This window comes from Mesoplodon bidens, assembly GCF_964165515.1.
Source record: "Mesoplodon bidens genome assembly, contig: HAP1_SCAFFOLD_887, whole genome shotgun sequence".
Lineage (NCBI taxonomy): Eukaryota > Metazoa > Chordata > Mammalia > Artiodactyla > Ziphiidae > Mesoplodon > Mesoplodon bidens.
This window is the reverse complement of record NW_027672200.1, coordinates 75655-102379: the sequence shown is the minus strand read 5'-3', so window position 1 is coordinate 102379 and position 26725 is coordinate 75655. Positions and strand designations below refer to the sequence as shown.

General features: G+C 47.2%; 2 protein-coding genes and 1 long non-coding RNA gene across 4 annotated transcripts in view; 1 reads left to right on the top strand and 2 right to left on the bottom strand.

The window, feature by feature from the left end:
* The first annotated feature begins 2000 nt into the window (after positions 1-2000).
* LOC308610132 overlaps positions 2001-26725 on the top strand; it is a 100369-nt gene continuing 75644 nt past the window's right edge. For both annotated transcript variants that reach the window (XR_014014430.1, XR_014014431.1), the window contains exons 1-6: positions 2001-4680; positions 7772-7868; positions 9323-9439; positions 16265-16563; positions 19655-19751; positions 21206-21322. This is a non-coding gene — a long non-coding RNA (uncharacterized lncRNA). The remainder of the gene's footprint in view (positions 4681-7771; positions 7869-9322; positions 9440-16264; positions 16564-19654; positions 19752-21205; positions 21323-26725) is intronic.
* On the bottom strand, positions 9448-13744 carry LOC308610124 (protein FAM170A-like; the record flags this gene model as incomplete). Its single annotated transcript, XM_081259384.1, has 2 exons — positions 9448-11480; positions 13735-13744. 2 exons carry the CDS (start codon positions 13742-13744, stop codon positions 10636-10638), a joined length of 855 nt encoding a protein of 284 aa, XP_081115510.1. The 3' UTR covers positions 9448-10635.
* On the bottom strand, positions 21329-24418 carry LOC308610127 (protein FAM170A-like). The gene has a single exon (XM_081259387.1). It carries the CDS (start codon positions 23206-23208, stop codon positions 22519-22521), a length of 690 nt encoding a protein of 229 aa, XP_081115513.1. The 5' UTR covers positions 23209-24418; the 3' UTR covers positions 21329-22518.

Here is a 26725-nt window from a genome sequence, read left to right as displayed (position 1 = left end):
ATATATATATATATCTCATAAGGTTACGGTGAGGATTAGAAGCTTAATATATGCAAAGAGTGTACACATGGAAGCACTCAATAATGACTGGCCATTGTTATCATCATTTATATTAATATTCCAGTTAAGTGGTTGAGCATCAGAAAAATCAAGTCACATTCTTAAGGTACACCAGTTAGTTTCAATGGTAGTACCGATATTCACACCGCCCCCCCCCCAGACTCAGCTGGCATCCACTCCCGCGTAACAGCTCAGCCATCCTGCCCAGGCTCCTCCACAGAGCCCTCATCACCTCTGATGACCCTGGGTTTCCTCTCAGCCTCCCTGGGATCTGTGTGCCTCCTGCCTCACAGCCAAACACCCCCTCACCTGAGGAGCCCCGCGCCCTTACCAGCGTAGATGAGCTTGCGCGGAGAAGAAGCACAGGAGAAGTATGTAGAGGCAGAGGAGACCTCCCCTGCCCCTGGGCTGCAGCCTTGGGCCACCACAGTGGATCCAAGCTGAGGGGGATCCTCTTGTGACTTGGAGATTCCTGAGGGAGGAATGAAAGGCTCAGGGTGGGTTCATCAGTCCTCTCTGTCCACAAATATTTACCGAGTGTCTGGCACGTGTCAGGTGCAGTGAATACACACAGTTGAGATGGGGTTCCCAGTGGATACTCCAGTGTTTAATTCAAATCAGTACTTACTCTGTCACTGTCTTGTTGGTAATGTAGGCCTCGGTGGTGACTGAGTATGTGGGAAGAGTGAGTGATGTGTATCAGTTAAGTCTGTGGTAAGTGTGGGGTTGGCATGGGGAGCACGGTGGAGATGTGTCTTATCTGTGTCTGTGGCCTTTGTGTGCATGGTTTCTGTTCACAAGTCGGGAATTCTGGGACATGTAACTTTTCCTCATTACATGGTGTGGCTTGTATTTATGGTGTGTGTTCATTCATTGATTCACCAAGATTCAGTAAGCAGCTACTTCTGTGTATCCGGCACTCTTCCATTGTTGTAGTCTCTGGTAACGCTGCGCATTCTAGTAGGGGAAGACACACACTAAACAAAACTACAATAAATATATGATACCTGAGCTGGTGGCAAGTATATAAGGGTTGCCAGACTTAGCGAAGAAAAATACAGGGCACCCAGTTAAATTTCAGTTTCAGATAAACCCAGAATAATTTTCCAGTGTAAGTATTCCCATGCAGTATTTGGTCTTACTTTTAGTGTAAGTATGGCCCGTACAATATTGGGGACATACTGATACTGAAAAATTACTTGTTGTTTATCTGGAATTCAAATTGAACTGGCTAGCCCATATTTTATCTGGCAACCCTGACATGGGTTAGTGAGACTGTGGTTTACTGTGGTTTGTACAAAGCGGGTCTGGCATTACTCAAGAATGTGTTACAAGTGCGGTGTGTATGACACGTGACTGGTTCTTATAGAGGTATTTAGCGATGGCTGAAGTTAGCTGTGTTTGTGCGAGAGTTGAGGAGATACATATATATATAGTGTGTGTGTGTGTGTGTGTGTGTGTGTCCTATATATATAGTGTGTGTGTCTATATACATATCTCATCTCCAGCGTTTGGTGTTGGAGGAGAGGATTGTGATACAGGTGGGTTGTATGAGAACGTAGTACAGGAGGGATGCGTGTATATACCTCCATGTGCTGTGTGTGGTTTAATACGGAAGTTATATGTGGGGTGTGTGATATTTTTGCTGTATCAGAGTGTCCATGGGTGTATGAGTTACTGTCTCATAAAACACCCCTACCAAGAGTTCTCTATACACTCTTACATACACCGAGTGTCAGCCAGGTCCAGGCAGGGTGTCAAGAACTGTACCACGCAGAGTTTATATCTGATAAGCACTCTACCCCCATTCATCCTGCTCTTCTCAGCACTACCCCCTCCGCCCCCCCCCCCCCACAGGAACATAGAGAAAAATATTCTGAATGGTCAGGGGCAGTCATTGCCTTCCCTAGCCTGTCCCAGCCACTACCTGAAAATCTGCCTGCTGTCTAGAGCTCCATTCCCAGGGCCCATCCTACAGTCTCCAGGGCCCTGGGCCTGGTAGGAGCTACTGGGCTCTAATCTGGGGCAGAGACCTCTAGCTGGAGCTCTGGGGTGACCACCCCCTCCCAGGGCAAGGTACTCGCCTACATTTAATGCACGCAGGCACCACGTGGCCCGTGGCTCTCAGAGCTCCCCGCAGGACCCTGAGGACATTTCTCACCCTCGCCCACGCGGTCTCAGTCTCTGGAAAGCCCTTCCCTTCCCTCGGTCTCCTTTGGGAGATTCTTCCTGTTGAAGGAATAAAACCTCCTTGCTTTCAATATGACACCATCCCTAGGCAAACAATCGTCTTTCGAAGTGCATTCCACTTGTCAAGATATTTTTCAACAGGGCCTTCAGCTCATGGGGCTTCTCTTTCCAGTTGGTAAAAGAGGCCAAGCAACTCATGGGTCTCTCTCAGCATCCTTGCATCCTTCACATCCCCCACCTCATGACCCCAGGGAAAGATCCAAGAGAATAAGAGAGAAATCGGGGACTGAGAAAAGCTGCACCTCTAGGTCTGTGCAAGCAGGATGCAGCCTGCTGTGAGTCCGACAAAGCTCCAGGCCCGGCAGCCCCAGGAGAGAGTCCTCAGACCAGCGGAGCTGACCTCCCATCTCCCAGGGGCATCTGGCCGTTCTGTGCCGTCTCACACCACAGGGAGCCTCCGGATGGCTACGGCAGCATCAGTGAGACAAGGTCTCTCGCTCCCTGCTTCACAGGTGACACGTTCTCAGTCCCCCTCTTCCTAGAGAAGGTTCAGTTTGGCAGAAACCCATGTGCCCCAGACAAGTTGCCCCCCACATACCTCCTCCCTTCTGGGCAGTTTCCTGGGACTCTTCATTTTCCAGGCGTTTCCTCTTTTGTTGCCGTTCCATCGTACCAACTAGAAGTCTCCCTTAGAAGATGCCTCAAGAGACGTCCAACTCCTCCTCTCCCCTACAGGTTGGCCCTTGTTGGCTCTTGGGCAATCCGTTGAAATGATTCAATACAAATAAAAATAGTCAAGTCTCCTAAATGGCTGAAAAACTTGTACCACTTAGTGAACCAGCAGTGCTGCCTAGTGCTCACCAGGGCTGTTAAGTTTCCAAGGTTGCCAGGCGCACAGCAGGATTCTGTGACCTCAATGATGACATCAGAGCATTCTGTGGACCTAGGTTCAGCACAGTCTCTGCAATAGCACAGGCCCCGTTTTCAAGAACAATTCCTTTTTCCCAGCCGAACCTTTCCCGTGAAAGGGAAAGGTTCATACCATATCCATTATAAATTGTATCATACCGTATCTATTATAAAATGAACATTTTGATTGGAGATCTTTTAATGTCTTTTATATAGAGATTTAATATGAATATTTTAAATGGTCTCCAGTTTCCCTGTGGATTATTGACATTTTAAACTCTGCACTTCAGTTTTCCCTCAATCCCTGTAATTTTGTCACGGTTATTTCTGTACTTAAAGAGGAGTAACAATATAATTGATTTCTTCATTTTTTTCCCATCTCTTTCCAAGGTACTGGATTTGATTGTGTCTTACGAATGAGTGAAAAATGCTAGTCCTTGAGTCAGGACATTGGGCCCTTTACCAAGTAACTCAACCTGTCTGGGCTTCAGCTTCTGTATGTGCGAGCAAGAGGCTTGGCCTAGCTGACTTTTCAAATGCTGTGTTTCTTTGATTCACTCTCACGTACTGATCTGCTACTTAAGAAGAGGGTCTCTTCTCATAAAGTGAGAACAGTCGTTTTCTAATCCTTGGGTTGGGTGGAGTTTTTAGTGGTCGTACTCAGTTTGTTAGTTATATTTACTTTTACGTATGCTTAGCTCTAAATTTAATTTATATGGCTCTTGTGACTATTTTTAGATCTTCTTTTTTTCTTATTTTCTTTTACAGTTTCTAATTTGTTATCGCCAGTGTAGAGGAGCCTGATTGATTTTTAAACTGTATTGATCTTGTATGTGTGTGCTTTGTTGAACCGTCTTCTTCGTTCCTGCTAGTTTATCTGTGGGTTCTTTTGGGTCTCCTAGATAAATGAGCATATTAAATGTAAATAATGTGTTCTTTAGATAAAGTTTATTTTCTTGCATCTCTCTATATAAAAGCAATATGTTGAATTGATTTAAATATTTAAATACTTACATACCTGTTATCACAATCTAACCTTCTTTATCTTCTCTTATTTTCTTCCAATCAATATTATGTTTTCAAGATTTATCCACGTGAATCCATATAGATCTAGGTCTTTGATTTTTGACCGTTTGGTATTATTTCATCACATGCGTATAGCATCATTTATTTTCCATTCAAGCATTATTGGACAATTGGATTGTTTCCCTCCCTTCTCTAGAACAAACAACGTTTCCTAGAATATCCCTGAAGATGTCTGACAGTCGAGAAGGGCCAGGCTGCCCGAAGGATTGCTACTTGCTTTTAGCCACGTTCCAACAGGCCATCTCCAGCCAGCAATTTGAAGCACAGCTGAAATGAAAACTCCCCCAAATGTGGAGGTCGTAGGAGCTTCCTAGAAGGTGGGAGGTTCATGATAGGCATCCTGCTGGGATCCCAGGGGAGTCTGAGCTGGCCTGAACCTCATCTTCCTCCTCCACCTCTCAAGAGAAATGTGGAGGAAAGAAGACTTCAAAACCTGTGAGTAGGCAGAGGGAGAGAGATTGGGGGCCGAAGCTGCAACTGAGGTCTTGGAGTGGGCTGTGAGGACGCAGAGCCTCTAGAGAGCCAGGCTCTGCCTTCTGAGCACTTCTCCCCTAAGGCTGCTCGTCATTCAGGTGATACCAGCCATATAGAGCCGACTCGGCCCACACTGTCACAGAAAGCCTTATCAGAATCTCTTCTTCTTCATACACTCTTGTGTCTGTTACTTGGTTATTGCCTTTGGTGCTCCACTGATGTGAAGCACAGTCGCCAGGGGATGGAGGACACTAGTGACCCATCTTGCTCTGTGGCCTCAGTCCACAGCTTGAGGGTAAGGGAAGAGGCCAAATGAAGGTCAAGAAGGAAAGATGGCGTTTGAAGAGAAGACCTGAGTTAAGGGTGTCTTCTCAAGGCTTGATGAATGAAATGTAGCTCCAGTACCTGAAGTCCTGCTTGTTCTCAAGGCTGACCACGGGGCTGGGTGGGCTGGGTGCACTCAGTGAAGGAACCGTATACACTTAGTATTTCCTTGCTTGCTCACACTTGCCCTCGTCTGATACACACTCTGCAAGACTGATCTTCCCCTGAAACAACTTTCCACCTGCCACTGTCATCTCGTGAACATTTGCTTCCCCTTCCTAGTGTCCCCCTAGAATGCCATTGCCGCCAATTCATAATTTGATAATCATGCTTCTTACCATAGTCTCAGCAACTTCTGATAAATTTTATTCACTTTATTCCATAGTCTTCACACATCAGTAATCTTCCTTAACTTCCTAGCTGCAGGTTAACCCATTCGGAATCATTTCTTTTTCTTTCTCTTCTTTGGCAAATCCCTTCTATCTTTTAAGGTCTTTTTCTTGTCTCTCTACCATCCTGCCTTCCTGAACTTCTTTTTTTTCCGTTTAAGTAACCTTTCAATCTCCTTCCCCAATTTCCTCATAAACATTGAGAGTTTATTCCTCACACGTTAGAGAGCGGTTTATGAATGGCCACGCATAATGGACTCAGAATGAGTTGGCACCCCCGAGGTACCTGTCTTGCTGGGGAGCCACAGGTGGAGGGCTGGCTGCTGGACACATGTTTGCATGGAGTCAGGCTGAGTGGCCTCAGGGTGTTTGCTCTGCACTTGTGTGTGTTTCTCCCTAGTTGGTTTCCTTGTCCAGCCACCTGTGACCTCCCTCCATCCAGCCCAGGGAATCCTTCTCATCACAGGGGTAGGACGTTTGTCTCGTTTTCCATCACATCCTTTCCCCAAAGTTTGGTTGTGAGTTGCTCCCATTCCAAAGACCTTTCCTCTTTGAAGAGAAGAGAGAAAATCTTTTCTCTCCTTTCCTCTCACTTCACTTCTGCTCTAGTATCTCCTCCGTCCAGAATGGCCCCCTGACTCAAATGGGTGTAGATCCGAAGATGGCAAGAAATGCCAGCAATTCTGAAGTAATAATACGGATGTATCAGGAACACTTGAAAACCTTTATCCCGCCACATTCAAAAAAATTGCACTTCCAGTGTATTCAGAGTCTCAGTGTAGAAACACAAATGATGTAGAAGTTGAATGACACTCAAGTTTTTCTTTCCTCCTTTCCTGATTTATTCTAATCCTCCAAGTTAACATGATTAACTATCTGTTATGTAACCTTTCAGACATTTTCTACACATGCACACTTTTCTTTTTCTCACATAAGAGTGTGAACTAGGTCACTTTCAACATGCTGTGATACTGTGATTCACTGTCTCCCACCGAGTCATCCACTGATAAAGTAATCTGTTTCATGGAGAAATATGTCCAATAGCTAATAGCCAATGTCTGTGGAGTGCTTGCTCTGTGTCGGTTTCTTGTAACTACTTTACAGATCTTTTGTACAAGGTACCCATGGACCAGGTACAATTATAACCCCCAAGTGACAGATAAGTGCAGATAAGTACAAATAAATACAGAGGCCAAGTGACTTGCCCAAGACACTGGAGCAAATCAAAATCCATGCCTCTGTAATCATTTTGCTCTATTGCCTCTGTCTGGGAGGCTTGATGATTTGGCAAGTAAAACCTTAAATATCATGTTCCATTTTTATATCTCTGACACAAGCGTGGGGCTGTGATACGGGGTAACTAACCTGACTACTTTTGAAAACCCTTATGCACCTGGATGAAAGTAAGCCAGGGACTGCAAGCTCTAGATTTAAGGTTTCCTAGCAACTTTTAAAAAGAGCTTCTTGAATGCAATTTATGTAATGTCAAGTCTAGGATGTAGTCCAGATAGTAACAGAAAAATGGAGATATGTAGAAAAATAGTTCAAGTTGACAAGTATTGGGAGTGTAGTAGTTTTGGGGCCAGCATGTAGACCACAGGAGAACTTGCTGTTTCCATCCCAAAGGGAAGAGCCCTACGTTGCAACTGCCAAGGTCCCTGGGGCAGCAAGTGTGTTCACTGCTTAGTAAAGAAGCATCCTCAGTTTGATAGAATCATATGGGAGCCTTACATTTGGTTAGCCGTTCTACATTCTTGATGTAATGATATTTTCAGGGTGTGGGAGGGTATCAAGCTCTGAAAATACCCTTGGAGAGATTTGCTTATTAAGTTTGGCTTTTTCAATCTCCCTACTACTTCTTTACTAAGCACCAGGAGGTTTCCTTCACTTTTCAGAACCATGTTGTTTTTCCCTTGTCTAATGAACTTTGAAATACTTTTGGATGAGCTATTAAATTTGGGAAAAAATAAACATCTCTTTAAAACAAGGAAGATAATAACAATGACACGTAGAAAGAGCTCTAAAACAGAGAATATCCTCCATTATGGCTAATGACTGGGGGTGGAAAGTTCGTGCTCGCTGTCCAGGATGTAGAAATAAAAGCTGAGGAGGCGCTGAGGCATCTCCTGCATCTCTATAAGCCTCCATCATTTCTGATGAGTAGGGTTGACAGATAAAATATAGGCTGTTTAGTTAAATATGAATGTCAGAAAAACAACGAGTACATTTTGAAGATAAGTATGCCCCAAATAGTACATAGGATCTACTTATACTAAAAATAATGACTTATTATTCATGTGAAGTTCAAGTTTAACTGGGTATCCTGCATTTTTATTTAGTAAATCTGACAGCCCTACTGATGATCCACAATGGAGGCAGTTGAGGAGCGGTACATGCTGGCTCTCGGACAGTCAGGAATGGCTTCAGCAGATCCAGGTACAGTATGAAATTCTTTTTGGAGGTAGCTCAGAAGCCATGGCCAGCCCTTGACTGCAAGTACTGCCTCGGGTTTCCCTGAGGTGGGGTAAACCGTCCTCTTAATGGCCTTTTGGTAAGTCTGGAAGACCATATCCAAGGGGAGCCCCAAAGTCAGTTTCATCCTCACAACCATGTTTCCAATTCCTGGAATTGGCTGCATGTGACTCACAAGAGATAAGGAGGTTTGTGAAAATTGGGAGTGTCATAGCTTGAACCCTTTGTAGGTAAAGTTTTGGTGTTCTGAGAGTTTTAACAGGAGCAATGTGAAAGACTCCAGGTCCCCGGGTAGATAGAAATAATCCTGTTCTACTTCTGTGTATGGGACAAGTCTGTAGTAGCTCACAGAGCAAATATCTGGTCTTAGAAAGACTGATCCAAGCTTGGATGTTTCTGGTGACAAGGCAAGGTCGTGAGTTTGAAGTTCACCTTTTATGGTTGAGGAGACAATGAAGTTGTCAGAAGGGCAATCGTGGAGGAGACGTTGGCTTCATCCATTGTGCAGGCTTGTATATGTGGTTCTATGTAGATTGTGTTTCAAAGGTGGAGCTTGTTTACAATTACGAACACTCTCTGACGTGCTTTTTGGACCTTCATTCCCAGAGCAAGAGCAGTGCCGAGGCCCTAGAAATGCCATGGATACTCTGAGCTGTCAGTGGCATTTCCCAGGTACTGTTCCCTTGGTGCTGCTCCTTGAAATGTCCAAAGGGATTATCATCTGTTTTGTGGCCGGTCCTAGCATTGTGAAAGGAAGCTGCTGCACCGGGCTCAGAGGATTTCGGCTGTGGTGGGAGGAGGAGGAGGAGTACTACGACTATAAATTGTATCACACCATATCTATTACATCTTGAGAGTGGGCTTGGGGGGTTATGAAGGGGGACTTTTATTGTACTTTTATACATTGTCCCCTTGAAAATAATTCAATTTTTAAAAATTAGTTAATTTATTTTGGGCTGCATTGGGTCTTTGTTGCTGCTAGCGGGCGTTTTCTAGTTGCAGTGAGCGGGGGCTACTCTTGGCTGTGGTGCACGGGCTTCTCATTGCAGTGGCTTCTCTTGTTTGCGGAGCACGGGCCCTAGGCATGCAGGCTTCCGTAGTTGTGGCACGTGGGCTCAGTAGTTGTGACACACGGGCTCTAGAGCGCAGGCTCAGTAGTTGTGGCGCACGGGCTTAGTTACTCCGTGGCACGTGGGATCTTCCCAGAACAGGGCTCGAACCCATGTCCCCTGCATTCGCAGGCATATTCATAACCACCGCGCCAGCAGGGAAGCCCAATGATTCAGTTTTTTATAAAGAGAATATTCCTAATATTCTTCCAAAAGTTTAAAAATACATAGTTGGATAACACTATGAAAAATTAACTGACACTTTTTTTATTATTTCTCTTTGCTCCCTGGATTTTTTTCCCCCTCCAGTCAGCTAGGCACTCTGAGTTCACTGCATTAGGAAGGTAAAGACTCAGCAGAAATGAGGGAGAAAAAAAGAAAATCCTCAGCTTTGGAATGTTCAAAACAGAGGCCACAGTAGAACAGGTGAGAATTCTGTGCACAAAAAATAAATCTCGTCTCAAATGTAACAAAGTATTCTTTGCACTGGGAGGCAGGAGAGGGAGGGAGGGAAGGACTGAAGGAGAGAGATCAGTGTGGCCAGGGACATGGAGACTGTGCTTGAGGACGATAGGCCCAGGAAGAGAATCAGAATCTGGGGAAGATTCAGCCTGCACGCGATCATTGCCTCCAGCCAGCACCCTCATCTCAGACCTCGGGAAATTCAGAGAGAGAGTGGGAGTAGGTCAGGAGGGCCACGGGCATAGTCTGTGTGGCAGGGGTTGTGGCCATTCCCTATTTGTGAGGAGTCCCCAGCAATTTGCAGGCCTCTTCTAGAAAATGCTGGCGGACGTCTCTAGTGCTTATGTGAAAGCTTGTTCACAAACCTTGAAAGATACAGATGTAGATGACAGATTAGATAGAAAAATGTAATTAACTAAAACCTCCAGGAAAGGTTTGGAAAATGCCCTTTATTGCATAGGATGTTCATATTGTCATATGATGTTAGACTGAGTGCCGGTCCCTTCATCCTCCTTCAGACCACGGCGTTCTGTCTGCTACTATCCCGAGGGTCCTTTCTTCTCCCTGGAAGGGATAAAACAAATGAGGTAGAACAGGAAGAGACAAGAAGCACTCCAAGCTCTGCTGGTCAGGGTTACCCTCCAGCGTTGCCTTAATGCTCAGAGCCACACATACCACAGTGAGCTTGGCTCCAGATCAACTACCACGCAACGAAGGTTCTGGAACACTTCCATATCTCGGGGAACCTCATTTCCACGTGACTCTCTTTCATATTCCCCTTTGTCACAGAAGGCTAGGTACAGTGGTCCAGGTGAGATCTCAGCTCAGGCCCAAGGCTCTCAGACCTCAAAGTTCCGGTCCTGCAAGGGCCCCTGTCCTCTCTTCAGACCACTCCTGGCTCTCTCTGCCGACAAGGAGCTGCTGGTGGTACGTCCTCTAAGAGTTGAGGCCCATCGTGCAGACCCTGAGAAAATTCCTAGGAAAAGGCTCCACCTTCTTGTCGAAGTCAACAGAGCTCAATTCCTTTGGAAGTGCTGGGTGTGTCCCAAGTTGATGCAACTGCAGAGCCATTAGGTAAACCAGCACATGTGTGCGGCCCCTTCCCTTAGACTCCTCTGGGCCCTCGTGACATAGGCTCAGAAGAGTGCCAGCCTCAAGCCTTACCTCTTCCAAGGCCACACCGTCTCCAGGATCTTCTGTCCCATGAATCTCAGTTGCTGTGTGGAACTCAAAAGAGAGAAAAGACCCTGCCTCCGGGGTCTCTTCGGGCTGGGGCCTTCTAGCTTCTCTTCCTCGTCCTCGTCGTCCTGCTCGTCCTGCTCGTCCTGCTCGTCCTCCTCGTCCTCCTCGTCCTCAGAGGTGGTCTCGGATTCCACATTGCCCTCCTCCTCAGGGGTGCTCTCGAATTCCACATTGCCCATCCACTGGGCGATGTTGAGATGAAAGACACGGCAGCTGAAGCCCTCCAGGATGCCGAACTTCACGTGCTGCTGGAGGATCTCCAAGGTGGGCAAGACCCGGCAGCAGGCCATGCACCTGAAGCCGGTCTCCATGGTCACCATCCAGTCCGGTGTCTTGGCCCTGGGTGTCTCCTGGATGGCAGGTGGCCCTGATGGGCTGCCTGGCTCTGCCCTTTCCTCATACTCTTTCTCCTCCCCAGTGGGCTCACTGTCAGACAGGAGGCTTTCGGTGGACACATCAGAGGGGTAAGTGCCTACTGTGCACGCATCCTCAGGAAGGGTCACTTCTTCTATCGTCAGCTGCTTTTCAGGCAACTCCAAGGGTTTCTTTGTCTTCCAGGAGACAGCTACACCCTTGTTCACTTGTACCTGCATGTAGTATATTTTCATGCCCCTTTCCTCTTTGTCTGGGTGCAGATCGTTCTTACAGGGTGAAGAGGGTGAGGAGGAGACACAGTGTGATGGGGGAGCAGTCTCCCCTGTTTCCTGAACCTGGGCTAGGGGTGCTTTAGGCTGGGCAGTTTCTCGATGTGATCTCCGGATTCCTGAAAAAGGAAATTAAAAACATCATAACATGCATGGGCCGTGCCAGAAGCTGAGGGAGCAGGTGTGGTAGACGAGAGAGGGACATTTGCATGACGTAGCTATGTCGTGAGCTTGGTGTCTGTTGGCCGTAGGACGGAGCGGTGTATCTGGTGTCATCTGTGGGCTTTTCATGTGCGTGTGGGGGGTTACTGGAGCGGTGTCTGTATACAGGGGTGTGCAGTATGGTGGTGAGGGCTGTGGTAACTGAGAGATGCGGGTGGATGCGTGTACGACGAGGAGTGTGAGTTTGGGAATATCGGTGGTGCATTACTTGTGGAATGGGGCTGTGGTGCTTGGGGTTTCTGTGTGCACTGAGAAGGTATGTGCCTGGAGGGCGGATGTATGTGTGAGCTGTGTGGACCTGAGCTGGATGGTGCTGCTCTCAGGCTGGAGATCTATGATGTAGAACTCTGTCCTTCTCTGGAAGCCAAGGCAAAGACAAAGCCTACATTTTCCTCTGAAGATGCTTAATCTGGTCCCTCTTCCCTCCACCTCAAGCCCAGACCTTTCCGGCCCCTGCTCCTTGACTTCCCCACCATGGTAGTACCAGGATTCACACACCCCCGCCCCAGACTCAGCTGGGATCCACGCCCTCGTAACAGCTCAGCCATCCTGCCCAGGCTCCTCCACAGAGCCCTCATCACCTCTGATGACCCTGGGTTTCCTCTCAGCCTCCCTGGGATCTGTGTGCCTCCTGCCTCACAGCCAAACACCCCCTCACCTGAGGAGCCCCGCGCCCTTACCAGCGTAGATGAGCTTGCGCGGAGAAGAAGCACAGGAGAAGTATGTAGAGGCAGAGGAGACCTCCCCTGCCCCTGGGCTGCAGCCTTGGGCCACCACAGTGGATCCAAGCTGAGGGGGATCCTCTTGTGACTTGGAGATTCCTGAGGGAGGAATGAAAGGCTCAGGGTGGGTTCATCAGTCCTCTCTGTCCACAAATATTTACCGAGTGTCTGGCACGTGTCAGGTGCAGTGAATACACACAGTTGAGATGGGGTTCCCAGTGGATACTCCAGTGTTTAATTCAAATCAGTACTTACTCTGTCACTGTCTTGTTGGTAATGTAGGCCTCGGTGGTGACTGAGTATGTGGGAAGAGTGAGTGATGTGTATCAGTTAAGTCTGTGGTAAGTGTGGGGTTGGCATGGGGAGCACGGTGGAGATGTGTCTTATCTGTGTCTGTGGCCTTTGTGTGCATGGTTTCTGTTCACAAGTCGGGAATTCTGGGACATGTAACTTTTCCTCATTACATGGTGTGGCTTGTATTTATGGTGTGTGTTCATTCATTGATTCACCAAGATTCAGTAAGCAGCTACTTCTGTGTATCCGGCACTCTTCCATTGTTGTAGTCTCTGGTAACGCTGCGCATTCTAGTAGGGGAAGACACACACTAAACAAAACTACAATAAATATATGATACCTGAGCTGGTGGCAAGTATATAAGGGTTGCCAGACTTAGCGAAGAAAAATACAGGGCACCCAGTTAAATTTCAGTTTCAGATAAACCCAGAATAATTTTCCAGTGTAAGTATTCCCATGCAGTATTTGGTCTTACTTTTAGTGTAAGTATGGCCCGTACAATATTGGGGACATACTGATACTGAAAAATTACTTGTTGTTTATCTGGAATTCAAATTGAACTGGCTAGCCCATATTTTATCTGGCAACCCTGACATGGGTTAGTGAGACTGTGGTTTACTGTGGTTTGTACAAAGCGGGTCTGGCATTACTCAAGAATGTGTTACAAGTGTGGTGTGTATGACACGTGACTGGTTCTTATAGAGGTATTTAGCGATGGCTGAAGTTAGCTGTGTTTGTGCGAGAGTTGAGGAGATACATATATATATAGTGTGTGTGTGTGTGTGTGTGTGTGTGTCCTATATATATAGTGTGTGTGTCTATATACATATCTCATCTCCAGCGTTTGGTGTTGGAGGAGAGGATTGTGATACAGGTGGGTTGTATGAGAACGTAGTACAGGAGGGATGCGTGTATATACCTCCATGTGCTGTGTGTGGTTTAATACGGAAGTTATATGTGGGGTGTGTGATACTTTTGCTGTATCAGAGTGTCCATGGGTGTATGAGTTACTGTCTCATAAAACACCCCTACCAAGAGTTCTCTATACACTCTTACATACACCGAGTGTCAGCCAGGTCCAGGCAGGGTGTCAAGAACTGTACCACGCAGAGTTTATATCTGATAAGCACTCTACCCCCATTCATCCTGCTCTTCTCAGCACTACCCCCTCCGCCCACCCCCACCCCCCCACAGGAACATAGAGAAAAATATTCTGAATGGTCAGGGGCAGTCATTGCCTTCCCTAGCCTGTCCCAGCCACTGCCTGAAAATCTGCCTGCTGTCTAGAGCTCCATTCCCAGGGCCCATCCTACAGTCTCCAGGGCCCTGGGCCTGGTAGGAGCTACTGGGCTCTAATCTGGGGCAGAGACCTCTAGCTGGAGCTCTGGGGTGACCACCCCCTCCCAGGGCAAGGTACTCGCCTACACCTACATTTAATGCACGCAGGCACCACGTGGCCCGTGGCTCTCAGAGCTCCCCGCAGGACCCTGAGGACATTTCTCACCCTCGCCCACGCGGTCTCAGTCTCTGGAAAGCCCTTCCCTTCCCTCGGTCTCCTTTGGGAGATTCTTCCTGTTGAAGGAATAAAACCTCCTTGCTTTCAATATGACACCATCCCTAGGCAAACAATCGTCTTTCGAAGTGCATTCCACTTGTCAAGATATTTTTCAACAGGGCCTTCAGCTCATGGGGCTTCTCTTTCCAGTTGGTAAAAGAGGCCAAGCAACTCATGGGTCTCTCTCAGCATCCTTGCATCCTTCACATCCCCCACCTCATGACCCCAGGGAAAGATCCAAGAGAATAAGAGAGAAATCGGGGACTGAGAAAAGCTGCACCTCTAGGTCTGTGCAAGCAGGATGCAGCCTGCTGTGAGTCCGACAAAGCTCCAGGCCCGGCAGCCCCAGGAGAGAGTCCTCAGACCAGCGGAGCTGACCTCCCATCTCCCAGGGGGCATCTGGCCGTTCTGTGCCGTCTCACACCACAGGGAGCCTCCGGATGGCTACGGCAGCATCAGTGAGACAAGGTCTCTCGCTCCCTGCTTCACAGGTGACACGTTCTCAGTCCCCCTCTTCCTAGAGAAGGTTCAGTTTGGCAGAAACCCATGTGCCCCAGACAAGTTGCCCCCCACATACCTCCTCCCTTCTGGGCAGTTTCCTGGGACTCTTCATTTTCCAGGCGTTTCCTCTTTTGTTGCCGTTCCATCGTACCAACTAGAAGTCTCCCTTAGAAGATGCCTCAAGAGACGTCCAACTCCTCCTCTCCCCTACAGGTTGGCCCTTGTTGGCTCTTGGGCAATCCGTTGAAATGATTCAATACAAATAAAAATAGTCAAGTCTCCTAAATGGCTGAAAAACTTGTACCACTTAGTGAACCAGCAGTGCTGCCTAGTGCTCACCAGGGCTGTTAAGTTTCCAAGGTTGCCAGGCGCACAGCAGGATTCTGTGACCTCAATGATGACATCAGAGCATTCTGTGGACCTAGGTTCAGCACAGTCTCTGCAATAGCACAGGCCCCGTTTTCAAGAACAATTCCTTTTTCCCAGCCGAACCTTTCCCGTGAAAGGGAAAGGTTCATACCATATCCATTATAAATTGTATCATACCGTATCTATTATAAAATGAACATTTTGATGGGAGATCTTTTAATGTCTTTTATATAGAGATTTAATATGAATATTTTAAATGGTCTCCAGTTTCCCTGTGGATTATTGACATTTTAAACTCTGCACTTCAGTTTTCCCTCAATCCCTGTAATTTTGTCACGGTTATTTCTGTACTTAAAGAGGAGTAACAATATAATTGATTTCTTCATTTTTTTCCCATCTCTTTCCAAGGTACTGGATTTGATTGTGTCTTACGAATGAGTGAAAAATGCTAGTCCTTGAGTCAGGACATTGGGCCCTTTACCAAGTAACTCAACCTGTCTGGGCTTCAGCTTCTGTATGTGCGAGCAAGAGGCTTGGCCTAGCTGACTTTTCAAATGCTGTGTTTCTTTGATTCACTCTCACGTACTGATCTGCTACTTAAGAAGAGGGTCTCTTCTCATAAAGTGAGAACAGTCGTTTTCTAATCCTTGGGTTGGGTGGAGTTTTTAGTGGTCGTACTCAGTTTGTTAGTTATATTTACTTTTACGTATGCTTAGCTCTAAATTTAATTTATATGGCTCTTGTGACTATTTTTAGATCTTCTTTTTTTCTTATTTTCTTTTACAGTTTCTAATTTGTTATCGCCAGTGTAGAGGAGCCTGATTGATTTTTAAACTGTATTGATCTTGTATGTGTGTGCTTTGTTGAACCGTCTTCTTCGTTCCTGCTAGTTTATCTGTGGGTTCTTTTGGGTCTCCTAGATAAATGAGCATATTAAATGTAAATAATGTGTTCTTTAGATAAAGTTTATTTTCTTGCATCTCTCTATATAAAAGCAATATGTTGAATTGATTTAAATATTTAAATACTTACATACCTGTTATCACAATCTAACCTTCTTTATCTTCTCTTATTTTCTTCCAATCAATATTATGTTTTCAAGATTTATCCACGTGAATCCATATAGATCTAGGTCTTTGATTTTTGACCGTTTGGTATTATTTCATCACATGCGTATAGCATCATTTATTTTCCATTCAAGCATTATTGGACAATTGGATTGTTTCCCTCCCTTCTCTAGAACAAACAACGTTTCCTAGAATATCCCTGAAGATGTCTGACAGTCGAGAAGGGCCAGGCTGCCCGAAGGATTGCTACTTGCTTTTAGCCACGTTCCAACAGGCCATCTCCAGCCAGCAATTTGAAGCACAGCTGAAATGAAAACTCCCCCAAATGTGGAGGTCGTAGGAGCTTCCTAGAAGGTGGGAGGTTCATGATAGGCATCCTGCTGGGATCCCAGGGGAGTCTGAGCTGGCCTGAACCTCATCTTCCTCCTCCACCTCTCAAGAGAAATGTGGAGGAAAGAAGACTTCAAAACCTGTGAGTAGGCAGAGGGAGAGAGATTGGGGGCCGAAGCTGCAACTGAGGTCTTGGAGTGGGCTGTGAGGACGCAGAGCCTCTAGAGAGCCAGGCTCTGCCTTCTGAGCACTTCTCCCCTAAGGCTGCTCGTCATTCAGGTGATACCAGCCATATAGAGCCGACTCGGCCCACACTGTCACAGAAAGCCTTATCAGAATCTCTTCTTCTTCATACACTCTTGTGTCTGTTACTTGGTTATTGCCTTTGGTGCTCCACTGATGTGAACCACAGTCGCCAGGGGATGGAGGACACTAGTGACCCATCTTGCTCTGTGGCCTCAGTCCACAGCTTGAGGGTAAGGGAAGAGGCCAAATGAAGGTCAAGAAGGAAAGATGGCGTTTGAAGAGAAGACCTGAGTTAAGGGTGTCTTCTCAAGGCTTGATGAATGAAATGTAGCTCCAGTACCTGAAGTCCTGCTTGTTCTCAAGGCTGACCACGGGGCTGGGTGGGCTGGGTGCACTCAGTGAAGGAACCGTATACACTTAGTATTTCCTTGCTTGCTCACACTTGCCCTCGTCTGATACACACTCTGCAAGACTGATCTTCCCCTGAAACAACTTTCCACCTGCCACTGTCATCTCGTGAACATTTGCTTCCCCTTCCTAGTGTCCCCCTAGAATGCCATTGCCGCCAATTCATAATTTGATAATCATGCTTCTTACCATAGTCTCAGCAACTTCTGATAAATTTTATTCACTTTATTCCATAGTCTTCACACATCAGTAATCTTCCTTAACTTCCTAGCTGCAGGTTAACCCATTCGGAATCATTTCTTTTTCTTTCTCTTCTTTGGCAAATCCCTTCTATCTTTTAAGGTCTTTTTCTTGTCTCTCTACCATCCTGCCTTCCTGAACTTCTTTTTTTTCCGTTTAAGTAACCTTTCAATCTCCTTCCCCAATTTCCTCATAAACATTGAGAGTTTATTCCTCACACGTTAGAGAGCGGTTTATGAATGGCCACGCATAATGGACTCAGAATGAGTTGGCACCCCCGAGGTACCTGTCTTGCTGGGGAGCCACAGGTGGAGGGCTGGCTGCTGGACACATGTTTGCATGGAGTCAGGCTGAGTGGCCTCAGGGTGTTTGCTCTGCACTTGTGTGTGTTTCTCCCTAGTTGGTTTCCTTGTCCAGCCACCTGTGACCTCCCTCCATCCAGCCCAGGGAATCCTTCTCATCACAGGGGTAGGACGTTTGTCTCGTTTTCCATCACATCCTTTCCCCAAAGTTTGGTTGTGAGTTGCTCCCATTCCAAAGACCTTTCCTCTTTGAAGAGAAGAGAGAAAATCTTTTCTCTCCTTTCCTCTCACTTCACTTCTGCTCTAGTATCTCCTCCGTCCAGAATGGCCCCCTGACTCAAATGGGTGTAGATCCGAAGATGGCAAGAAATGCCAGCAATTCTGAAGTAATAATACGGATGTATCAGGAACACTTGAAAACCTTTATCCCGCCACATTCAAAAAAATTGCACTTCCAGTGTATTCAGAGTCTCAGTGTAGAAACACAAATGATGTAGAAGTTGAATGACACTCAAGTTTTTCTTTCCTCCTTTCCTGATTTATTCTAATCCTCCAAGTTAACATGATTAACTATCTGTTATGTAACCTTTCAGACATTTTCTACACATGCACACTTTTCTTTTTCTCACATAAGAGTGTGAACTAGGTCACTTTCAACATGCTGTGATACTGTGATTCACTGTCTCCCACCGAGTCATCCACTGATAAAGTAATCTGTTTCATGGAGAAATATGTCCAATAGCTAATAGCCAATGTCTGTGGAGTGCTTGCTCTGTGTCGGTTTCTTGTAACTACTTTACAGATCTTTTGTACAAGGTACCCATGGACCAGGTACAATTATAACCCCCAAGTGACAGATAAGTGCAGATAAGTACAAATAAATACAGAGGCCAAGTGACTTGCCCAAGACACTGGAGCAAATCAAAATCCATGCCTCTGTAATCATTTTGCTCTATTGCCTCTGTCTGGGAGGCTTGATGATTTGGCAAGTAAAACCTTAAATATCATGTTCCATTTTTATATCTCTGACACAAGCGTGGGGCTGTGATACGGGGTAACTAACCTGACTACTTTTGAAAACCCTTATGCACCTGGATGAAAGTAAGCCAGGGACTGCAAGCTCTAGATTTAAGGTTTCCTAGCAACTTTTAAAAAGAGCTTCTTGAATGCAATTTATGTAATGTCAAGTCTAGGATGTAGTCCAGATAGTAACAGAAAAATGGAGATATGTAGAAAAATAGTTCAAGTTGACAAGTATTGGGAGTGTAGTAGTTTTGGGGCCAGCATGTAGACCACAGGAGAACTTGCTGTTTCCATCCCAAAGGGAAGAGCCCTACGTTGCAACTGCCAAGGTCCCTGGGGCAGCAAGTGTGTTCACTGCTTAGTAAAGAAGCATCCTCAGTTTGATAGAATCATATGGGAGCCTTACATTTGGTTAGCCGTTCTACATTCTTGATGTAATGATATTTTCAGGGTGTGGGAGGGTATCAAGCTCTGAAAATACCCTTGGAGAGATTTGCTTATTAAGTTTGGCTTTTTCAATCTCCCTACTACTTCTTTACTAAGCACCAGGAGGTTTCCTTCACTTTTCAGAACCATGTTGTTTTTCCCTTGTCTAATGAACTTTGAAATACTTTTGGATGAGCTATTAAATTTGGGAAAAAATAAACATCTCTTTAAAACAAGGAAGATAATAACAATGACACGTAGAAAGAGCTCTAAAACAGAGAATATCCTCCATTATGGCTAATGACTGGGGGTGGAAAGTTCGTGCTCGCTGTCCAGGATGTAGAAATAAAAGCTGAGGAGGCGCTGAGGCATCTCCTGGATCTCTATAAGCCTCCATCATTTCTGATGAGTAGGGTTGACAGATAAAATATAGGCTGTTTAGTTAAATATGAATGTCAGAAAAACAACGAGTACATTTTGAAGATAAGTATGCCCCAAATAGTACATAGGATCTACTTATACTAAAAATAATGACTTATTATTCATGTGAAGTTCAAGTTTAACTGGGTATCCTGCATTTTTATTTAGTAAATCTGACAGCCCTACTGATGATCCACAATGGAGGCAGTTGAGGAGCGGTACATGCTGGCTCTCGGACAGTCAGGAATGGCTTCAGCAGATCCAGGTACAGTATGAAATTCTTTTTGGAGGTAGCTCAGAAGCCATGGCCAGCCCTTGACTGCAAGTACTGCCTCGGGTTTCCCTGAGGTGGGGTAAACCGTCCTCTTAATGGCCTTTTGGTAAGTCTGGAAGACCATATCCAAGGGGAGCCCCAAAGTCAGTTTCATCCTCACAACCATGTTTCCAATTCCTGGAATTGGCTGCATGTGACTCACAAGAGATAAGGAGGTTTGTGAAAATTGGGAGTGTCATAGCTTGAACCCTTTGTAGGTAAAGTTTTGGTGTTCTGAGAGTTTTAACAGGAGCAATGTGAAAGACTCCAGGTCCCCGGGTAGATAGAAATAATCCTGTTCTACTTCTGTGTATGGGACAAGTCTGTAGTAGCTCACAGAGCAAATATCTGGTCTTAGAAAGACTGATCCAAGCTTGGATGTTTCTGGTGACAAGGCAAGGTCGTGAGTTTGAAGTTCACCTTTTATGGTTGAGGAGACAATGAAGTTGTCAGAAGGGCAATCGTGGAGGAGACGTTGGCTTCATCCATTGTGCAGGCTTGTATATGTGGTTCTATGTAGATTGTGTTTCAAAGGTGGAGCTTGTTTACAATTACGAACACTCTCTGACGTGCTTTTTGGACCTTCATTCCCAGAGCAAGAGCAGTGCCGAGGCCCTAGAAATGCCATGGATACTCTGAGCTGTCAGTGGCATTTCCCAGGTACTGTTCCCTTGGTGCTGCTCCTTGAAATGTCCAAAGGGATTATCATCTGTTTTGTGGCCGGTCCTAGCATTGTGAAAGGAAGCTGCTGCACCGGGCTCAGAGGATTTCGGCTGTGGTGGGAGGAGGAGGAGGAGTACTACGACTATAAATTGTATCACACCATATCTATTACATCTTGAGAGTGGGCTTGGGGGGTTATGAAGGGGGACTTTTATTGTACTTTTATACATTGTCCCCTTGAAAATAATTCAATTTTTAAAAATTAGTTAATTTATTTTGGGCTGCATTGGGTCTTTGTTGCTGCTAGCGGGCGTTTTCTAGTTGCAGTGAGCGGGGGCTACTCTTGGCTGTGGTGCACGGGCTTCTCATTGCAGTGGCTTCTCTTGTTTGCGGAGCACGGGCCCTAGGCATGCAGGCTTCCGTAGTTGTGGCACGTGGGCTCAGTAGTTGTGACACACGGGCTCTAGAGCGCAGGCTCAGTAGTTGTGGCGCACGGGCTTAGTTACTCCGTGGCACGTGGGATCTTCCCAGAACAGGGCTCGAACCCATGTCCCCTGCATTCGCAGGCATATTCATAACCACCGCGCCAGCAGGGAAGCCCAATGATTCAGTTTTTTATAAAGAGAATATTCCTAATATTCTTCCAAAAGTTTAAAAATACATAGTTGGATAACACTATGAAAAATTAACTGACACTTTTTTTATTATTTCTCTTTGCTCCCTGGATTTTTTTCCCCCTCCAGTCAGCTAGGCACTCTGAGTTCACTGCATTAGGAAGGTAAAGACTCAGCAGAAATGAGGGAGAAAAAAAGAAAATCCTCAGCTTTGGAATGTTCAAAACAGAGGCCACAGTAGAACAGGTGAGAATTCTGTGCACAAAAAATAAATCTCGTCTCAAATGTAACAAAGTATTCTTTGCACTGGGAGGCAGGAGAGGGAGGGAGGGAAGGACTGAAGGAGAGAGATCAGTGTGGCCAGGGACATGGAGACTGTGCTTGAGGACGATAGGCCCAGGAAGAGAATCAGAATCTGGGGAAGATTCAGCCTGCACGCGATCATTGCCTCCAGCCAGCACCCTCATCTCAGACCTCGGGAAATTCAGAGAGAGAGTGGGAGTAGGTCAGGAGGGCCACGGGCATAGTCTGTGTGGCAGGGGTTGTGGCCATTCCCTATTTGTGAGGAGTCCCCAGCAATTTGCAGGCCTCTTCTAGAAAATGCTGGCGGACGTCTCTAGTGCTTATGTGAAAGCTTGTTCACAAACCTTGAAAGATACAGATGTAGATGACAGATTAGATAGAAAAATGTAATTAACTAAAACCTCCAGGAAAGGTTTGGAAAATGCCCTTTATTGCATAGGATGTTCATATTGTCATATGATGTTAGACTGAGTGCCGGTCCCTTCATCCTCCTTCAGACCACGGCGTTCTGTCTGCTACTATCCCGAGGGTCCTTTCTTCTCCCTGGAAGGGATAAAACAAATGAGGTAGAACAGGAAGAGACAAGAAGCACTCCAAGCTCTGCTGGTCAGGGTTACCCTCCAGCGTTGCCTTAATGCTCAGAGCCACACATACCACAGTGAGCTTGGCTCCAGATCAACTACCACGCAACGAAGGTTCTGGAACACTTCCATGTCTCGGGGAACCTCATTTCCACGTGACTCTCTTTCGTATTCCCCTTTGTCACAGAAGGCTAGGTACAGTGGTCCAGGTGAGATCTCAGCTCAGGCCCAAGGCTCTCAGACCTCAAAGTTCCGGTCCTGCAAGGGCCCCTGTCCTCTCTTCAGACCACTCCTGGCTCTCTCTGCCGACAAGGAGCTGCTGGTGGTACGTCCTCTAAGAGTTGAGGCCCATCGTGCAGACCCTGAGAAAATTCCTAGGAAAAGGCTCCACCTTCTTGTCGAAGTCAACAGAGCTCAATTCCTTTGGAAGTGCTGGGTGTGTCCCAAGTTGATGCAACTGCAGAGCCATTAGGTAAACCAGCACATGTGTGCGGCCCCTTCCCTTAGACTCCTCTGGGCCCTCGTGACATAGGCTCAGAAGAGTGCCAGCCTCAAGCCTTACCTCTTCCAAGGCCACACCGTCTCCAGGATCTTCTGTCCCATGAATCTCAGTTGCTGTGTGGAACTCAAAAGAGAGAAAAGACCCTGCCTCCGGGGTCTCTTCGGGCTGGGGCCTTCTAGCTTCTCTTCCTCGTCCTCGTCGTCCTGCTCGTCCTGCTCGTCCTGCTCGTCCTCCTCGTCCTCCTCGTCCTCAGAGGTGGTCTCGGATTCCACATTGCCCTCCTCCTCAGGGGTGCTCTCGAATTCCACATTGCCCATCCACTGGGCGATGTTGAGATGAAAGACACGGCAGCTGAAGCCCTCCAGGATGCCGAACTTCACGTGCTGCTGGAGGATCTCCAAGGTGGGCAAGACCCGGCAGCAGGCCATGCACCTGAAGCCGGTCTCCATGGTCACCATCCAGTCCGGTGTCTTGGCCCTGGGTGTCTCCTGGACGGCAGGTGGCCCTGATGGGCTGCCTGGCTCTGCCCTTTCCTCATACTCTTTCTCCTCCCCAGTGGGCTCACTGTCAGACAGGAGGCTTTCGGTGGACACATCAGAGGGGTAAGTGCCTACTGTGCACGCATCCTCAGGAAGGGTCACTTCTTCTATCGTCAGCTGCTTTTCAGGCAACTCCAAGGGTTTCTTTGTCTTCCAGGAGACAGCTACACCCTTGTTCACTTGTACCTGCATGTAGTATATTTTCATGCCCCTTTCCTCTTTGTCTGGGTGCAGATCGTTCTTACAGGGTGAAGAGGGTGAGGAGGAGACACAGTGTGATGGGGGAGCAGTCTCCCCTGTTTCCTGAACCTGGGCTAGGGGTGCTTTAGGCTGGGCAGTTTCTCGATGTGATCTCCGGATTCCTGAAAAAGGAAATTAAAAACATCATAACATGCATGGGCCGTGCCAGAAGCTGAGGGAGCAGGTGTGGTAGACGAGAGAGGGACATTTGCATGACGTAGCTATGTCGTGAGCTTGGTGTCTGTTGGCCGTAGGACGGAGCGGTGTATCTGGTGTCATCTGTGGGCTTTTCATGTGCGTGTGGGGGGTTACTGGAGCGGTGTCTGTATACAGGGGTGTGCAGTATGGTGGTGAGGGCTGTGGTAACTGAGAGATGCGGGTGGATGCGTGTACGACGAGGAGTGTGAGTTTGGGAATATCGGTGGTGCATTACTTGTGGAATGGGGCTGTGGTGCTTGGGGTTTCTGTGTGCACTGAGAAGGTATGTGCCTGGAGGGCGGATGTATGTGTGAGCTGTGTGGACCTGAGCTGGATGGTGCTGCTCTCAGGCTGGAGATCTATGATGTAGAACTCTGTCCTTCTCTGGAAGCCAAGGCAAAGACAAAGCCTACATTTTCCTCTGAAGATGCTTAATCTGGTCCCTCTTCCCTCCACCTCAAGCCCAGACCTTTCCGGCCCCTGCTCCTTGACTTCCCCACCATGGTAGTACCAGGATTCACACACCCCCGCCCCAGACTCAGCTGGGATCCACGCCCTCGTAACAGCTCAGCCATCCTGCCCAGGCTCCTCCACAGAGCCCTCATCACCTCTGATGACCCTGGGTTTCCTCTCAGCCTCCCTGGGATCTGTGTGCCTCCTGCCTCACAGCCAAACACCCCCTCACCTGAGGAGCCCCGCGCCCTTACCAGCGTAGATGAGCTTGCGCGGAGAAGAAGCACAGGAGAAGTATGTAGAGGCAGAGGAGACCTCCCCTGCCCCTGGGCTGCAGCCTTGGGCCACCACAGTGGATCCAAGCTGAGGGGGATCCTCTTGTGACTTGGAGATTCCTGAGGGAGGAATGAAAGGCTCAGGGTGGGTTCATCAGTCCTCTCTGTCCACAAATATTTACCGAGTGTCTGGCACGTGTCAGGTGCAGTGAATACACACAGTTGAGATGGGGTTCCCAGTGGATACTCCAGTGTTTAATTCAAATCAGTACTTACTCTGTCACTGTCTTGTTGGTAATGTAGGCCTCGGTGGTGACTGAGTATGTGGGAAGAGTGAGTGATGTGTATCAGTTAAGTCTGTGGTAAGTGTGGGGTTGGCATGGGGAGCACGGTGGAGATGTGTCTTATCTGTGTCTGTGGCCTTTGTGTGCATGGTTTCTGTTCACAAGTCGGGAATTCTGGGACATGTAACTTTTCCTCATTACATGGTGTGGCTTGTATTTATGGTGTGTGTTCATTCATTGATTCACCAAGATTCAGTAAGCAGCTACTTCTGTGTATCCGGCACTCTTCCATTGTTGTAGTCTCTGGTAACGCTGCGCATTCTAGTAGGGGAAGACACACACTAAACAAAACTACAATAAATATATGATACCTGAGCTGGTGGCAAGTATATAAGGGTTGCCAGACTTAGCGAAGAAAAATACAGGGCACCCAGTTAAATTTCAGTTTCAGATAAACCCAGAATAATTTTCCAGTGTAAGTATTCCCATGCAGTATTTGGTCTTACTTTTAGTGTAAGTATGGCCCGTACAATATTGGGGACATACTGATACTGAAAAATTACTTGTTGTTTATCTGGAATTCAAATTGAACTGGCTAGCCCATATTTTATCTGGCAACCCTGACATGGGTTAGTGAGACTGTGGTTTACTGTGGTTTGTACAAAGCGGGTCTGGCATTACTCAAGAATGTGTTACAAGTGTGGTGTGTATGACACGTGACTGGTTCTTATAGAGGTATTTAGCGATGGCTGAAGTTAGCTGTGTTTGTGCGAGAGTTGAGGAGATACATATATATATAGTGTGTGTGTGTGTGTGTGTGTGTGTGTCCTATATATATAGTGTGTGTGTCTATATACATATCTCATCTCCAGCGTTTGGTGTTGGAGGAGAGGATTGTGATACAGGTGGGTTGTATGAGAACGTAGTACAGGAGGGATGCGTGTATATACCTCCATGTGCTGTGTGTGGTTTAATACGGAAGTTATATGTGGGGTGTGTGATACTTTTGCTGTATCAGAGTGTCCATGGGTGTATGAGTTACTGTCTCATAAAACACCCCTACCAAGAGTTCTCTATACACTCTTACATACACCGAGTGTCAGCCAGGTCCAGGCAGGGTGTCAAGAACTGTACCACGCAGAGTTTATATCTGATAAGCACTCTACCCCCATTCATCCTGCTCTTCTCAGCACTACCCCCTCCGCCCACCCCCACCCCCCCACAGGAACATAGAGAAAAATATTCTGAATGGTCAGGGGCAGTCATTGCCTTCCCTAGCCTGTCCCAGCCACTGCCTGAAAATCTGCCTGCTGTCTAGAGCTCCATTCCCAGGGCCCATCCTACAGTCTCCAGGGCCCTGGGCCTGGTAGGAGCTACTGGGCTCTAATCTGGGGCAGAGACCTCTAGCTGGAGCTCTGGGGTGACCACCCCCTCCCAGGGCAAGGTACTCGCCTACACCTACATTTAATGCACGCAGGCACCACGTGGCCCGTGGCTCTCAGAGCTCCCCGCAGGACCCTGAGGACATTTCTCACCCTCGCCCACGCGGTCTCAGTCTCTGGAAAGCCCTTCCCTTCCCTCGGTCTCCTTTGGGAGATTCTTCCTGTTGAAGGAATAAAACCTCCTTGCTTTCAATATGACACCATCCCTAGGCAAACAATCGTCTTTCGAAGTGCATTCCACTTGTCAAGATATTTTTCAACAGGGCCTTCAGCTCATGGGGCTTCTCTTTCCAGTTGGTAAAAGAGGCCAAGCAACTCATGGGTCTCTCTCAGCATCCTTGCATCCTTCACATCCCCCACCTCATGACCCCAGGGAAAGATCCAAGAGAATAAGAGAGAAATCGGGGACTGAGAAAAGCTGCACCTCTAGGTCTGTGCAAGCAGGATGCAGCCTGCTGTGAGTCCGACAAAGCTCCAGGCCCGGCAGCCCCAGGAGAGAGTCCTCAGACCAGCGGAGCTGACCTCCCATCTCCCAGGGGGCATCTGGCCGTTCTGTGCCGTCTCACACCACAGGGAGCCTCCGGATGGCTACGGCAGCATCAGTGAGACAAGGTCTCTCGCTCCCTGCTTCACAGGTGACACGTTCTCAGTCCCCCTCTTCCTAGAGAAGGTTCAGTTTGGCAGAAACCCATGTGCCCCAGACAAGTTGCCCCCCACATACCTCCTCCCTTCTGGGCAGTTTCCTGGGACTCTTCATTTTCCAGGCGTTTCCTCTTTTGTTGCCGTTCCATCGTACCAACTAGAAGTCTCCCTTAGAAGATGCCTCAAGAGA